Source organism: Gouania willdenowi, chromosome 1 (assembly GCF_900634775.1).
Source record: "Gouania willdenowi chromosome 1, fGouWil2.1, whole genome shotgun sequence".
Classification (NCBI taxonomy): Eukaryota; Metazoa; Chordata; class Actinopteri; order Blenniiformes; family Gobiesocidae; genus Gouania; species Gouania willdenowi.
In genome coordinates, this window is record NC_041044.1 from 11,206,036 (window position 1) to 11,220,537 (window position 14,502).

Genomic DNA, 14,502 nt, shown 5'->3' on the forward strand with positions numbered 1-14,502 from the left:
TAGGTATGAGATGCTGTGAACACAAAGATAAAAGAGGCAGGCTGACAGGCAGGAGTTGATTCATATAAAAATAGGTTTGATAATTAAACAATCAAAATGCAAAGCAAAATAATGAAAGGTATGAACCAAAACTCACCAGTTGACTGGCCAAAAATTTAAAAAAGGACACAGAGCGACCAGGAGAGGTAAACGTGACAAATAGTGTAGGAAGGCAATCAGGAGATTGCCCACATTGACAGAGACAGGAGAGAACCAGATTTACTCAACATCTACACTGACAAGACTGGGAATGTATAACATTCCAAAGCAGTGATCCAAAGACAGATGAAGAACCAATCAAACAGATAAGGACAAGTAGACTAGAACAAAAACAAAGATAAACTGAGACAAATGAAAATTGAATTGATTGAGGAACTCAGCAGAGTTTGAAGTCTAAACCTTGTAAACTAAATGACAGCAATCAAACCAAGTAGAGCTGTAATCGGGCCTCAAAAGTTAGACCAGGTACGGCACAAGCCTGACAGAATACAGCCCGAACCTGAATGATGACATTTTTTAAGCTCAAACCTGTTACAGCCCAAAACAATTCAAATCTGTGCATGCACACAGCTCAAGAACTAGTCATATTGACACCATTTATACATTTGCCAGAGCCTCAGGCCAGCCCTCAATTCACTTCCTCAGCATCCATTTGTGCAACTTTCTCATGCTAATCAAAATGCATCAACCGACCGTTAATTTACTGTTGCGCCAGAGCCTGTGTTAAATAATAAAAATTAGCACCAAACCTGACCCGGCCCACTGGGTCGTATCAGGTCCCATTGGGTTCGGGCAAAGATCTTCAGCTTTTAAAACCCAGTACCCTAAATTAACTTTACATCCAGTTGAAAAATAAACACTAAAAAGTCCTCACTGTGACAATCACTTTCTCTGTATGAGACAACATGCAATTAAATCATGACACATGTTACCATCTGTTTGCTTGTTAGAGGCTATTGTGCCTTAGGTTTACACCCTCTGGAAGAAAGCACAAACTGTATAAATGAGATTCAAACACATCTCCTTGTGCACTTTTTTTTTTTTAGAGCTTTTTTTTAAATCCATTCATGGTATGTGAGATGTGTCGTATGTAGATGTACAGGGTCTATAGCATTTTATGCTCTGTTTGTTACTCTGTCACAAAGGAAGTTCCTTGAATTGAAAATAAAAAGCTGTTACTGCTAAAACCTTGCCTCATTTGGCACAAGGGCTAAATTTCTTTCAATGCATTGTACTTTGTTATGGCCGTGTAAATATGTCAAGTACAGACATTCTGACACCAAAGTTAGTGTAAAGATCCCAAAATGAAGAAAAACTTGAGAGACTGGATGGATGTAATATGATGATGATAATAATAATAATGTACTCATTTACAGTAAATACATAACTATTACCTCTGTATTGACCATAGGCCTTTTCTCATATTTGCATGTATCATGTTGAAGAAATAAATAAACAAAATGAAAAGCTATATTGATCAATCAAAGCAAAAATAATTAGCAAAGATTTCCATTTAAAAAAATAAATCACATGCACCAATACTCTTCAATTGCTACAGTGATGGCATATTTTGAAGATATATCCCATTAGAGATTAACTTGGACTTTTTAGCACTTGATTTATTTCAGTGCCGTTTTAATCGTTCATTTTTTTTCTTAAAAAAAAAAAAAAATCACTATTTTCATTCATTATAGGCAAGAGACATGTTCAAAATTGCATATCATTAAAAATGGAAGGAACCGTAAGGCTGTTTTTTTTTTTTTGTTTGTTTTTTTGTTTGTTTTTTAATTTATTTTTTATTTTGGAGGAGATATAGATTGATGACACCTTTTTTGTATATATTTTTTTCATTACTGTAACCTGCATGCACAAATCAAACCAAAATGCAACTTATAAATTTAGCCACTTGGTAAAAATGATGCTGCCTTATGTAGTTCAGAGTTTTGATCACACACTGGTTTTTAAATGTTCTTGCTTCTAAATTATTTCATTTTTCTCTTACTAATTTAATATTCCCTGCGACCTGAAAATGAGCAAGCGGGTTTGAAAATGGATGGCTGGAAATTGTATTTGTCTTTGTTTATCAATACATCATTTGACGTGGCTCCACATGCTTAGTCAATGTGAACATGAAGTCTTCTGCTGTAGTGAATATGTAAGCACATTGGAGGTTGCAGTTAACCGAACATGTGTAAACTGCTCAGGTGACAGATCAATGTGAAGTTCGGACTTGGTCGACTTATAACACATTGGGACACTCAGGGTTGAAGGTATTAAACATAATCTAGCCTTTGTGTTTTACAGAAAGTATTTCAAAATCATTCAAAATATCTGTTTACTATTCGGACTGTCATCCAAGACGCGGCTTCCACGCGCCAGTTTAAACTCGCGCTCATTGTTGTGACAGAATAGAATTAAAAGCGCCCGCCAGGTGTAATTAGTGATCGATCCGACAGGAAAACACGCGCGCACGCACACAGGCGTTTTCCTTCTCTCGCCTCGTCTCGCCCTGCCTGCTCCATTAACTTGGTCTCTGACGTCACAGAACGATTAAGGCTTCTTATTGGTCCCGGGAGCAGATGGAGGAGTCATAATGAGCTGGAGCAGCGTGAACGTCAAATACCCGCCGCTCCTCAGACGGTAACGTGGCCGTGGGAGACGGTCGTCCATCCCGGTCTACTCCTCCTCTCTGTGAGTTTTTCCCGTGTGTTTTGACTGCATGTTCAGCCACACTGCCTCCATCTGCACCGTCACTTCGGCCCCGCCGCGGCATCGGCGAGCATGGACAGTCGGGTTCTTGAGCATCCTCATGCCCAGTTCGGAGGCTCCTTGGGCGGGCTGGTGGGCTTCCCGTATTCGCTCGGTGCCCATCACCCGCACCACCACCACCACCACCATCACCAGCACCTCTACGAGCTGGCCAGCGGGCACCAGCTGCAGTCGGCGGCCGCCGTACCCTTCTCTATAGACGGATTACTTAACGGACCATGCTCGGCCTCAGTGGTCAGCTCCAACCCGCTGCTCTCCTCCGATAACCCGCAGTTTAAACTCTCAGGTAGGCCAGGCAACTTGCATCCACCACATATGGTCACTTTGAATTTTAATTTGTTTTAATATATATATATATATATATATATATATATATATATATAAATAGAAGTTTTACAGATTATAATACATTTTGCACCAACAAAATCTAACTCCTAGCGCTTTTCAATTGCAATTTGTAAAATAAAAAAAATAATAAAAACATTCAAAGAAGAGAAAAGTTACTAAATATTTAAATATTGATGAAAGTTTCCTCTCTGAAAAAAATAAATGAATATGAATTAATATATATGTATATTTTGTAAATTACGTCTCTTAAAATACGTTAATAAGCACTGATTTTATTATATTCATCTTAAACCAAAATGAGCTACGAATTTTTACGTGAACGCCAGTGTCTTTTGTTTGTTTTGTGACACACACACACACACACACACACACACACACACACACACACACACACACACACACACACACACACACACACACACACACACACACACACAGATTCGGGGGACCCTGAGAAGGACAGTCCCGGTTGCAAACGCAGACGCACCAGGACCAATTTCACCGGTTGGCAGCTGGAGGAGCTGGAGAAGGCTTTCAACGAGAGTCACTATCCAGATGTGTTCATGCGGGAGGCGCTGGCGCTCAGGCTGGACTTGGTGGAGTCCAGGGTTCAGGTAAAGATATCCACACATAAAGTTACACATGCTGGTGAACATTGCACTGTTTTAGTTATATATATATATATATATATATATATATATATATATATAAAACCCTGGCACATCAAAGCTATTTATCAATCACCAAAGCATCAATAAAGAGTCTCTGATGAATTATGCATGTGAGGAGCCTATTCAATTGATTTATGGTTTAATAAAAATGAGATGATATATACCGATCATACTGAGAGTGAAATTTTCTTTTAAAAGTCTTTAAACATTTACAAAGATGTTTGTGTATTTTTCTTTCATAATACTTATGTTTTTATAGTTTTTTTTAATTTCTAAAACTTTGTGTAATAACTAACTAGTTTAAGTTGTGTGTAAAACAAATTGATACCCTCTTGTCATCACTATTGTTTTTATTATTTCTTCCTAGTAGTAGTAATATTATTATTGATTACTTAAATATCAGGTTATTGATAATCTACTATTTGAACAATCAATAGATTAATTAATAGATATGCCACATTCATGATAGTTATACTTGTTTATACATTGTGGTATAATGATATAATGTAGTAAGCATATTATTATTATTATTAATAATAATAATAATAATAATAATTATATATATATATATATATAATAATAGAAATGAAAAATAATTATTATTATAGCACTCGTGTATTATTGAGGACATGTATTATTAATATTATGTTGAGCTTCTGTGCATAATGTCTAGATGCAAGCGGGACAGTGTGAGTGCTTTGCTGTGTTGATTAAGAGGTATTTCAGTCCTAAACCTTAGATTATTTTTCACCAAGCTTCTTAGCGCTTTGTATTTATTTATTTAATTATTTTTATCACCATGCATGTTTCCGGGGGTGGAGGTTGGGGGGATAGAAGCGACATTAACATTTCACAAAAAAGCGCAATTGTGGAAAACGATGTTGGTCTCTCGTCCTTATGATCATGCTCCGTTTGTGACTCTCGCGTTATCAGCGCCGAACAGGCGGGCGTGCGCGCAGTCCAGAGGCCGGGCAGGCAGAGCCTCGGGCTGGGGAAGCACACGCTCTTGGCTCGGTGACGTGCAGCAGCCTCTGTGTAAAGGGAAAGTACACAGGCGGAATATGGCTGATAGAGCTAAGAGGCAATTAAACGTAATTGACGAAGGTGCTTATTACACATTCTTAGTGTTAATTAACACCAGCACATCTGTACGTCTATACTATACTGCTGCTGCGCGCTGTGACCTATTAACCTAATGTGGCCTGTTGGTGCATTAAGGTGTGGTAAACACAGAGGGGAACAGAGACTTCAAGTGGTTCAAGGAATTATTTATTTATTTTAAATAACCATCTAATATTAATTTTTATACTGATTTATCAGTTTGCGGAGGCAGATGTGGGGCCTGTTGCTGTCAGACACACGTGTACATGCCTGATCGGCACATGTTGTATTGCCTTTCTTGAGTCATATAACATTCAAAAATTACTAAGGGACTTTACAAATATTTTTCGAATCATTCTGACAGAAAGTGAACATCTCGGCTTGACATGTTATAAAAACATAGTAATATATTGACAAAAATGAAGTCCAGAAACACATCAATATATCAATGGTTAACAGCATACTACATGCTAGGATTTTCCATATTAGTAAGTTTCCTCAAATAATAATAAAGATCAATTTTGTTATGGGGTTTTATTTGGTTATTTACATTAAAATGCAGGAAGTCCTTTTTTTTTTTTTTTTTTTTTAGCATTTAATGAGCAGAGAAATAAAACGTAAACAATAAGCAGAGCTCTCATATATTATCTGGTCTGGGGTGTATTTTCACAATTATATTTATCTGTTTTTGTGCCCAGGTTTGGTTCCAAAACCGACGCGCAAAATGGAGAAAAAAAGAGAACACAAAAAAAGGACCAGGCCGGCCAGCTCACAACTCCCACCCGACCACATGTAGTGGTGAGCCCATGGACCCAGAGGAGATAGCGCAGAGGGAGCGCGAGCGGGCAGAGAAAAAGAAACGGAAACAGGAGAGAAAGCTGCTCAGGTCGCAGAATAAACTTTTGTCAGGTGACAGCTTCCACACGCCTGGGGGGTCAGAGAGTGACAGTGGGGTGTCCCAGTTCACGGACAGCGAGCAGCAGCCTTCAAAAGTTAATGGGACTATTCATATTGAACTACCAGCAACTAAAGTTCTGGGAGGCCACCAAACCGAATCCAGCTGTGACCAAACACATCATGACTTCAGCCAACTACAAAATCACCAAAACCAAAGAAGCACAGGAGAACGTGAGCAGATTTCTCCAGGCAGCGTGCACAGCTGCAGTCCTGGTGACCAGAGATCATCTGCTCTGCTCAAACGAAACCCGTTCAGTGTGGAGAGCCTCCTGTCAGACACCATGCCTCGACGCAAATCTCAGCTGGACTTCCCTTCAATGACCAATCAGCGGACACTGGTGGGTAAAGGGCATTTCTTGCTTTACCCCATTACCCATCAGCCTCTGGGCTTTCTGGTTCCCCAGACAGCCCTGAAAGCGACACAATGTCAGGACAGCATTAGCAGACTAAGCCTGGGACAGAGCCTTAGTCCCACCAACCTGTCCAACTGTGGCAGTGTCACTAAGCCTATAAACTTGGATGGTATGAAACACGATTCACAGCTCCACCATAATCATGTTGAAAGCACAGTAGACAGAGCTGACATAGAGGAGTGTGGTGGTGACTGCTGTGATAGGAGAACCTCTGTTACTCCTCCACCAAACAATCCAGTTCACTTAGCTCCAGCCAAACTGTGCTCTGCATGGTCCAATGACTGTAGTGAGGAGAGAAGTCGGGCAGTGCTAATGGAAGCAGACACTAGCTCCTCTGCTGAGTGTTGTGCTAAAGAGGGAGGAGCAAAAGAGGAGAAAGTGTTGTCTCCAAAACCGTCCGAGTGCCTCAAGACAAGCAAAGACTGTCAAGAAATACTCGGAACAGATGGAGAGGATGTTGATATGGACTAACACTTTGTAGGAGCAAATATAAACAGAGGAGCAGGAGCATCCCTGTTAATCAGACATTCCCAAAGCTCTGCTGAGACACGACAACATATCAGGATTCAGGAAACTCAATCCTCATCATTTTTTTTATCCAGGGTGTGATCATTCCAGGTGCCCCCCTCCTCAAAGCAGTGCTGTCCACACATCCAGGTGGTAGACCTTTAGAAGCAGGTTCTTTGTCTCTTTTTTGGTGACCAATTGTACAAAAAGAAAAGAAAAGAAAAGAAAAAGAAAAAAAAGACAATAAAACATCCTACACAACAAAATCCTCAAATATTGTAAAAACAGAAAATGATATTTATATGTACACATTTTGATAAATAAAATTATTGACTGAATTGAAAATGTAGTCTTTCCAGAGGCTTGTTTAGGTTGGGGTGGTTCCTGTTTTTATGGGGGTGGGTGGCTGGGGTTTAGACGTGTTTCCAGCTGATGAACCCCCTTTTTCTTCTGTGTACTGAACCAAGGCCTAAGCTGAAGTCCGTTTGGCTGTTTGTATTTATTGCTTTAACAAATTTATTCATTTGAAAGGCCCAGTTGGAATGAGGTTAGTGGCCGCGGGCTATAGGACCCTGTGCCTCCTGCTGTGTTTTGATATGAAAGTAATTATTTTCCCACTGGCTGCTGCAGTTCTGCAGGCAGTCTCTTCCTTTCCTCTCAGCCCAAAGGGTTATTAGACATTACCAATTTCTAGTGATACGAAATCACATAAACTTCCTACAATAATAGAATTAGCATGAAAGGCAGAGGTGTCAAATTGAAATGGGAAAATAATAGCCACGCCAGCTGCACCGTCTGTGTGCGTGCACGCACGTGTCCGTGAGTGCGCATATGGGGAGATGGTGGTAGATCCGTGGGGCGGAATTTTCATGAGCTGCCGCGGTTGTCAGACGGCCCTTGTAGTCGGCTATATTAAGATAGATGTTAGATGATATCCCTCATTGTTCTGTCGCTTATATTGATGTTGCTGCGTTATCGCCCTATTGATCTTGTGTCGCACATAATAGGACAGGCGCGCACCCGCCTGCCTGCCTGCGCCTTTTTACAAAAGCGCACCCCCAGTCATTTGTTCTAATATGACTGCTGGTCCCCAGAGGGTGGGGGCAGATAGATATATAAACCAAAAAGAAAGGTAGCAGATATGTTCATGGCTTGCATTAATAATTTTTGGAGCAATTGTTGTAGAAGAAAATGAAGGATGAGTGAATTAAAGATGTTTAAGAAACCCGATCCGCCCCCACACGCAGGTGTGCGCGCTGGCCGTGCACCCATGTGTTTGGCTTATGAAATGTAAACGCCACCGATTCCCCCAGAAACTGAAATCCCAATTATTAAAACCATTCATCCCGACGACCGTGTGCACACGAGGAGCCGTGCTGACAGCCCGGCTAAATATCCCCGATCCCTCCCGGTCAACTCGACTTTATTTGCAAATAAATTGAGGGGGTTCCGAGGGACAGGGCTGCACTTTGCTGCGCCAACCTAAAATGAATTTCCGTGCCCGAGTCCCTTTAATAATATTTACATAATTTTCGCTGGGTGACTGCTGTTTGCGCTGTAGGAAGCAAAGAGCGCACAGGAAAAATAATTAGACACCAGGACGAGGTGGAGGAGGGTTAAGACCCGAGCTGAACACTAAACTCCCAGACAGCTAAAATCAATGAAAGTAATAACCCTATTATTTAATTCATAAGGACATTATTTTCCCGGCCCAGGGAAACGTCCCTTCCGACCGAAACAATCACATTAAAGCGTTAGTTCTGTGTGAAATGCCCACTTTTATTCTCATTTTTTGGCAGACAGAAACGCTTAATCGTTAATTTTAAGAGTGCGATTGATTCAGAAAATGGGTTTCATCTCTCTGCAAACCCTCTGTGTGTGCGCGCGCGTGTGTTACTTGGTGAGCGAGTGTGTGCAAAAACTTTAGAAACCTTGAAAAAGCTGGATTCTCAGAGACGCCCAGAATTTTTTCTGAGCTCCAAGCTTTAGTTCTCTTATAAATTAAAAATAAAACAGAAGCAATCTATTTTTATTGTGTTATATTTACCTAAATCTGTAGCATTCATAAAAGTGACCAGGAGAAGTTGCCTGTGGCAATGATTAATTTTAATGATTTCAAACTATATTTCAGAGGTAATCATGCAATACCTCAGAAATTAAATGAACTCTATAACAGTCATTAAACCAGCTGCTTTGTTTTTTCTTTCTAAGGCATTTTAAAGCCATTATAAAATGATCATTGAGCTATTAAAACAAGATAAGCAATTGGAAGTGTTCCCGTTTCTTAGATTTGATACAAATTAAATGGCATTTAAACTATTGTTACATTCTCTTCAGTCCTCATTTTTATAAAAATAATCTTTTTTTTTTTTTTTTTTTAAGGGCTTTTCTCATTGTGATAAAGATCAGAGGTCTGTTGTCTTTATCAGTCTGGTACAGTGGTGTTAAAAATAAGGCCAATGGACCTTTTAACAGGTCAACCAGGGGATCCAATTTTGCCTATGACTGATGGATCACTACAATATTGCCCACCTGCAGATTTTGTTTACACCATGTCAAAAGCCGGCATTATTCCAAATGTCTGTATGATTATTAAGTTCTTGTGCAAATAATCAGAAATAGTTTTATCAGTGGGATTATCATCATTTCAAAGATGTTTTTTTCTTTTTTAAATGTTTTCTATATATTTAACTAACGTTGAGAATGGTTGTTGCTTTGTTATTTTAAAACAAAGGAAGACATCATGAAGTTTTTGTTAGTTATTGTGCAATGGTTTTAATTGTCTTGTGCTTTAAGTGAAAATTGTGTTCCCGGCATTGAAATCAACCACTTTATATTTTTTCCAAATAAACATTAGATTTGATATTTTGGAATTAGATTCAAACGTATGACTTTAGTTAAATAACAATGAACAAATGGTGACAACTAAAATACTATGTGGCCAGATACACTAAACTTAGACAGTGTTACCAAAAGTGTTGGCATATCTGCCTTCTCAAAACCTTTATTTACAACACATCTCCCACACTTTGCACTCATCTCATGAAAATGCTTTTAATGCTACAAGAAGTGTGTTAATCAGTAATTTTGACATTTCTTTAGAAGTGTGTGTGAGGTCAGGCACTGATGTTGGATGAGAAGGTCTGTCCATTGGTCAGCTCTATTTTATTTCTAAGGTGTTCTCTTTGGTCAAGGTGTAGATTCAGGGAAGTCTGTCTTTTGAGGGTGGATGAAGGAAGGAGGGTTGATTTATTTCTTCCAAGGTACCAACACAAACGACCCATCGATCAAGCATGCCGGACCGGGCCAGGCCCTCCCCTGCTGTGTCCGTGTGGTACATACATCACATTTTATGAATTCAATTTCAACTGAGAGAAATTTTCAATTTGAACGCACCATCATTACGGCGTGGGGAGAGAGTGTAAATTGTTTTTGCTCTATTATGCATTCGGACGCCATCATTTTTCTTTCTAATTACCGTGGTGTCAGTGCGGCCTGTCACGCAGGCGCTGATTTTCAATTTAACTGATCATCATAGATTCATTTTCCCATTTGATAAATCTGCTATCTAGACACACCGCCATGCCTGGAATATTAAGCGGCTCCTAGGCTGTGTAATAGGGGGATGTGTATGCGGCAATGAGCTTGGATCAGCCAGCTAATTTAGCACCTTCCACATTCCCTGTGTCCATCCCCCATTTCCAATTCTCAGGAGGAGCCAGGAGGAAAAAAACAGGAGAGAGGAGGAAAGAGCATGGCTGCCTAACCTCCACCAAGAAGACAAACCCGGAGGTTAGATTGAAGAATCAGAGAAATGATGTCAGAGTGGTAGAGAAAGTCTTTAACTCCCTTTTCCCTTTCTTTATTTCAGAGGAAGGATTAATTAACCCTAATTGATTTCTCTATGAGTTACTTTGTTTAATGGAAATAAATTTGCACAATCAATTAAAGGTGACATTTCAAGAAGCCATTACACTCCCTCCTCAGCCTCTCTCTGGATCTCCATCACCTCTTCTGTCACTGAGTATATTAGCAGCTTTTGTCACCATGTTTAGACATCTTTAATCCATGCTGGATGGGCCAGTTGCCAACACCACACACCAGTGATCCAGTCAGGCACACAGAATGGTGGTAAGCAATGGTGCCTCACTGCTGGAAAAGAGTTGGCATGTGTCATTTTTTTTTGTCTGGGTACTATGGTTTGGGACTCTGAACATCTCATGAAAATCCTATTTTGATATTCACAATTATCAGCAAGAGCAGCTAATTCAAAACAAAGAAAAAAAAAAAATCGCAATTTTTTTTGTCCTCCCCATCTGCCCTTAGTTTGTCAGTTTACTCTTTATTTTGGCTAATTTGATCTTATATTTTTCTAGCTAGATTTTTACTTTTTCAAAACTCATGAGCAAATTAAAAATGATTCTCCACCGTTTTTATATGTTTGGCCTAAAAGCCTCTAAATGTACTTACTAAAAAATCTGTGCCTGAGAAAATGCCTTACTATGCACAATAATCATTTTAATGTCTTTTAAAGATAAGCTTTATATAGACTCTGTGGGCTCCCATCATGAATTGCCACAAAGCATTCTGGGTTAATGATGTGTTCAGATTTAACTGTCTTGACTTTACACTGCACTGCCCATCAAAGCTGCAGGATGTAAGATTTTTTGGTGTTATTTGGTCAAAAATCCATAATAACCTTAAAGAACACTGGACCCGCTTGTGACTTCTTTTGGATCTGTATTAAAGCTGTAAAATAAGCATCATGACAGTATTGTTTATCAGAAGTTTGAGTGTTTGAGCGGTTTTGGGTATTACTATTGGCTGCTCGATGGCTTACATGGCAAAGCGAGAAAAATAAGAAGACTAACAAAGAGATTTGAGGAAATCATTTTTTATTTCCCAAATGTCATTTTGTTTGAAACTTTCTGAAAAAGTCAAAAGTCTTGAAAAAACAAACAATGAACAACCTATAGTACTTTGATGCATTTAATTGGGGGCAGGGTTGTTAATTTCCATTCTCCTATTTTGGGGCGGAGCTAATAAAAGTTAAGAATTGGACATTACCATTGTAGCTGGTTCTGAGGCCCTTGGTTTGAATATGTATCTGAGTGTGAGAAAGTGACGTAAAGCCAATGGCAGCAGACCCACCAGTTAATTGTTCCTTAATAGTTGCCTCCGTCCTGTTTGGATGCTGCTGAGACACATACATCCCAATAAGCCCTCGCTGTTGAAGTGCCAATAAGTCGAGGCAGGGCCGTAATGAACGTTCGTGGGCACAGGGCGGCATTGGGTTACTCATGTTCTTTGTTTCATTGGCCCGGTGGTTGTAATAAATGCCAGCATGCCAACGGGACAGATTTTAATTAAGTCGGTGAGAGATGAGTGCGTGACGGAAAGGCAGAGGGGCGGGTGGAGGTGGTGGGAGACAGCTTTTCAATAAATCGGTTCGCTCAGGGGTTAGTCGGTGATTTCCTCGGCAAAGTGTTGTGGACCGAGCAGAACTCACAGTAATTTGTTTGATAAATCAGCAGTGTTAGGGGCACGAGGCCTGCTTCGAACTGCACAGTGATTTATGCCTTACCCAGGGGTCGGACACAAGGCCCTGACAGTCCAGGATGAATTAAGCAGTGCTCTTCTAATGAACGGACATTTTACACACTGACACACAGTGAGCGTGAGAAACAGTGTCTCCCACTCTAACATCATAAAGGTGTCACATTAATAAAACAACCCACACACAAAGAGTGACTGATAGGTGTTCAATAAAAGATCAAACACGCTGAAATATTTGACCATATATTGGTTTGCAACAAAAGTGTCTCCAAGCTGCTACAAATAGGTGCAGATTCACTGTTCAACTGGATTCAAAGTGCAACTATCATACTGACAGAGCCATTCACAACAGAGCAACGGTGGCTTACATCAATATTTTAATAATCCCACAATGGGATCTTATGCAGTAGTTGGTAGTTGAGGAGGTTCCTCTTAATCTCCTTTTAAGATGAACCTGATTTTACTTCCAAAAAACATATTCCTGGAATGACAAAGAAAATCAGAAACCAAAAACAGGAAGTGTCAAAATAAAACCGGGAAAAACCAAACCGTGAATGTGGATGTGACACAATTTTGCCCCCAAAATAAATATCTGCCATTGTTTTTTCTGCATCAGTCTGTGACAACAACATTGGGAAGTCACTTTGGCAGTGTTTTTTGGGCAAAAGAAATTACAGTAAAAACAAAGTAAAAACGGGACTCCACATCCCACAATGCAATTTGTAATACTTTACTGACAATGTAAATAAATGACTGTTTACAGTGGAGGTCACAACAAAGCTACATCTGTTCTGTCTCAAGTAATCTATGCCATTGTACAGCCAGAGAATGTATACATCGCTTCACTTTCCTCCGCTGCTTGTTGCTTCTGCGTTTTATTAAAAACTGTTTTGAAACCTATCGTCTCTTACCGGTATCCTTGGTACGTGGTACATCCTCATGAACGTGCAAAACTGTGGAGCCCTTGGCCACTTTTTTCTCAGTAGAGACTAGTGACAAATGTAGGGATTGTAGTTTTCTGGCGTTTTAGAGACTGTGACATGAATGCACGTATCACTCTGTAGTTACTGCCCTGAACACCTGCTGATGTTGTGAGCTCCTCCCTCACCACAAGCTCACACAGTGATCTCAGCTGCCGCTCACAGCAGAGTGACAACCACCACTGCAGACTGCAAAATGAATTGTTTGTTCTCTCCACCTTGGATATGCTTCTCTTAGGTTTACATGCAATTTATTCCGTCTTTTCTCACTCTCCCTCTGAAACCAGTATGTGGGGCAGACCAGTCACGGGGATCAGAGGGAACTCAAAGCGAACCTCTGAATAGTCCGTTACACCCGAGTGTGTTTGGGAATTTAGACAGTTGCTTCTCCAAGTTGGTCTTCCTTTTCTGCGTGCTTTCAGTGTAACCGTTCTGTCTAACGCCACGATAGAGACTTCTGCTGCTGGAATGTCCACCATTACATTTTTACTACAGAGGATGTGAATGCGCATCGTCTTCGGTCAGGCAGCCAATAGAAACACCTCAAAACATCTCATGGAGCACTCTGTTTGTAAAAAGATCTCTGATTGCCTGAAAAATTGCATCCTCACTGCTTTCTAAACTTCATATACAGGGCAAAGAGAAGATGTAAAATTACAGTGTCCACATAGAACACTTTGAATTACAATAAGCTCAAAGATGATTATGGATTTTTGTCCAAATGAAGCAAAAAAACAAAAACAAAAAACTTACAAACTGCTGCTTCAAATATTGGTTGTTTAGACTGTTCTCGTTTGATGTTTTGAAAAAATTGTTATGCAGTCATTTTGTGAATAATGTCATGATGATGGTCTTAATTTTAGATTGGCATTAATTGTCAGTCACTGTTTTTGTACTGTATTTGCTATGTCACTTTTTTCACTTAAACAGAAAAAAATGTGTTTTTTAGGGCAGTGGTAACATTCAAGAAGCGGGCTTCAGTATTGTATGTTCTCAGTAAAACCAAAATAAGTAAAGAAAATAAGTTGTGTAGCTATGTATGTACTGTTAAACTCTTTTTATTTCAAGAATGAGTGCTGTTGAGACTAAACTTACTGAATCTTTTGTACAGTAATATGGCATAATTGTGTGTAAAGGAGTATGGTTAAATCTTCTGCTAGT

The 14,502-nt window shown here is 39.7% G+C and overlaps 1 protein-coding gene across 1 annotated transcript; it reads left to right on the forward strand.

Annotated features, from left to right (window-relative positions):
- Positions 1 to 2,641: 2,641 nt before the first annotated feature.
- uncx4.1 (Unc4.1 homeobox (C. elegans)) lies at positions 2,642 to 7,058 on the forward strand. The gene is made up of 3 exons (XM_028451039.1): positions 2,642 to 3,094; positions 3,595 to 3,770; positions 5,627 to 7,058. Exons 1-3 carry the CDS (start codon positions 2,821 to 2,823, stop codon positions 6,767 to 6,769), a joined length of 1,593 nt encoding a protein of 530 aa, XP_028306840.1. The 5' UTR covers positions 2,642 to 2,820; the 3' UTR covers positions 6,770 to 7,058.
- Positions 7,059 to 14,502: the final 7,444 nt, after the last annotated feature.

Excerpts from the sequence above, each read along its gene's own strand:
- uncx4.1 (XM_028451039.1), top strand. The coding sequence starts at position 2,821 with ATGGACAGTCGGGTTCTTGAGCATCCTCATGCCCAGTTCGGAGGCTCC. Across the intron at positions 3,095-3,594 it reads CCCGCAGTTTAAACTCTCAG|ATTCGGGGGACCCTGAGAAG; the intron begins GTAGGCCAGGCA and ends ACACACACACAG. Across the intron at positions 3,771-5,626 it reads TGGTGGAGTCCAGGGTTCAG|GTTTGGTTCCAAAACCGACG; the intron begins GTAAAGATATCC and ends TTTTGTGCCCAG.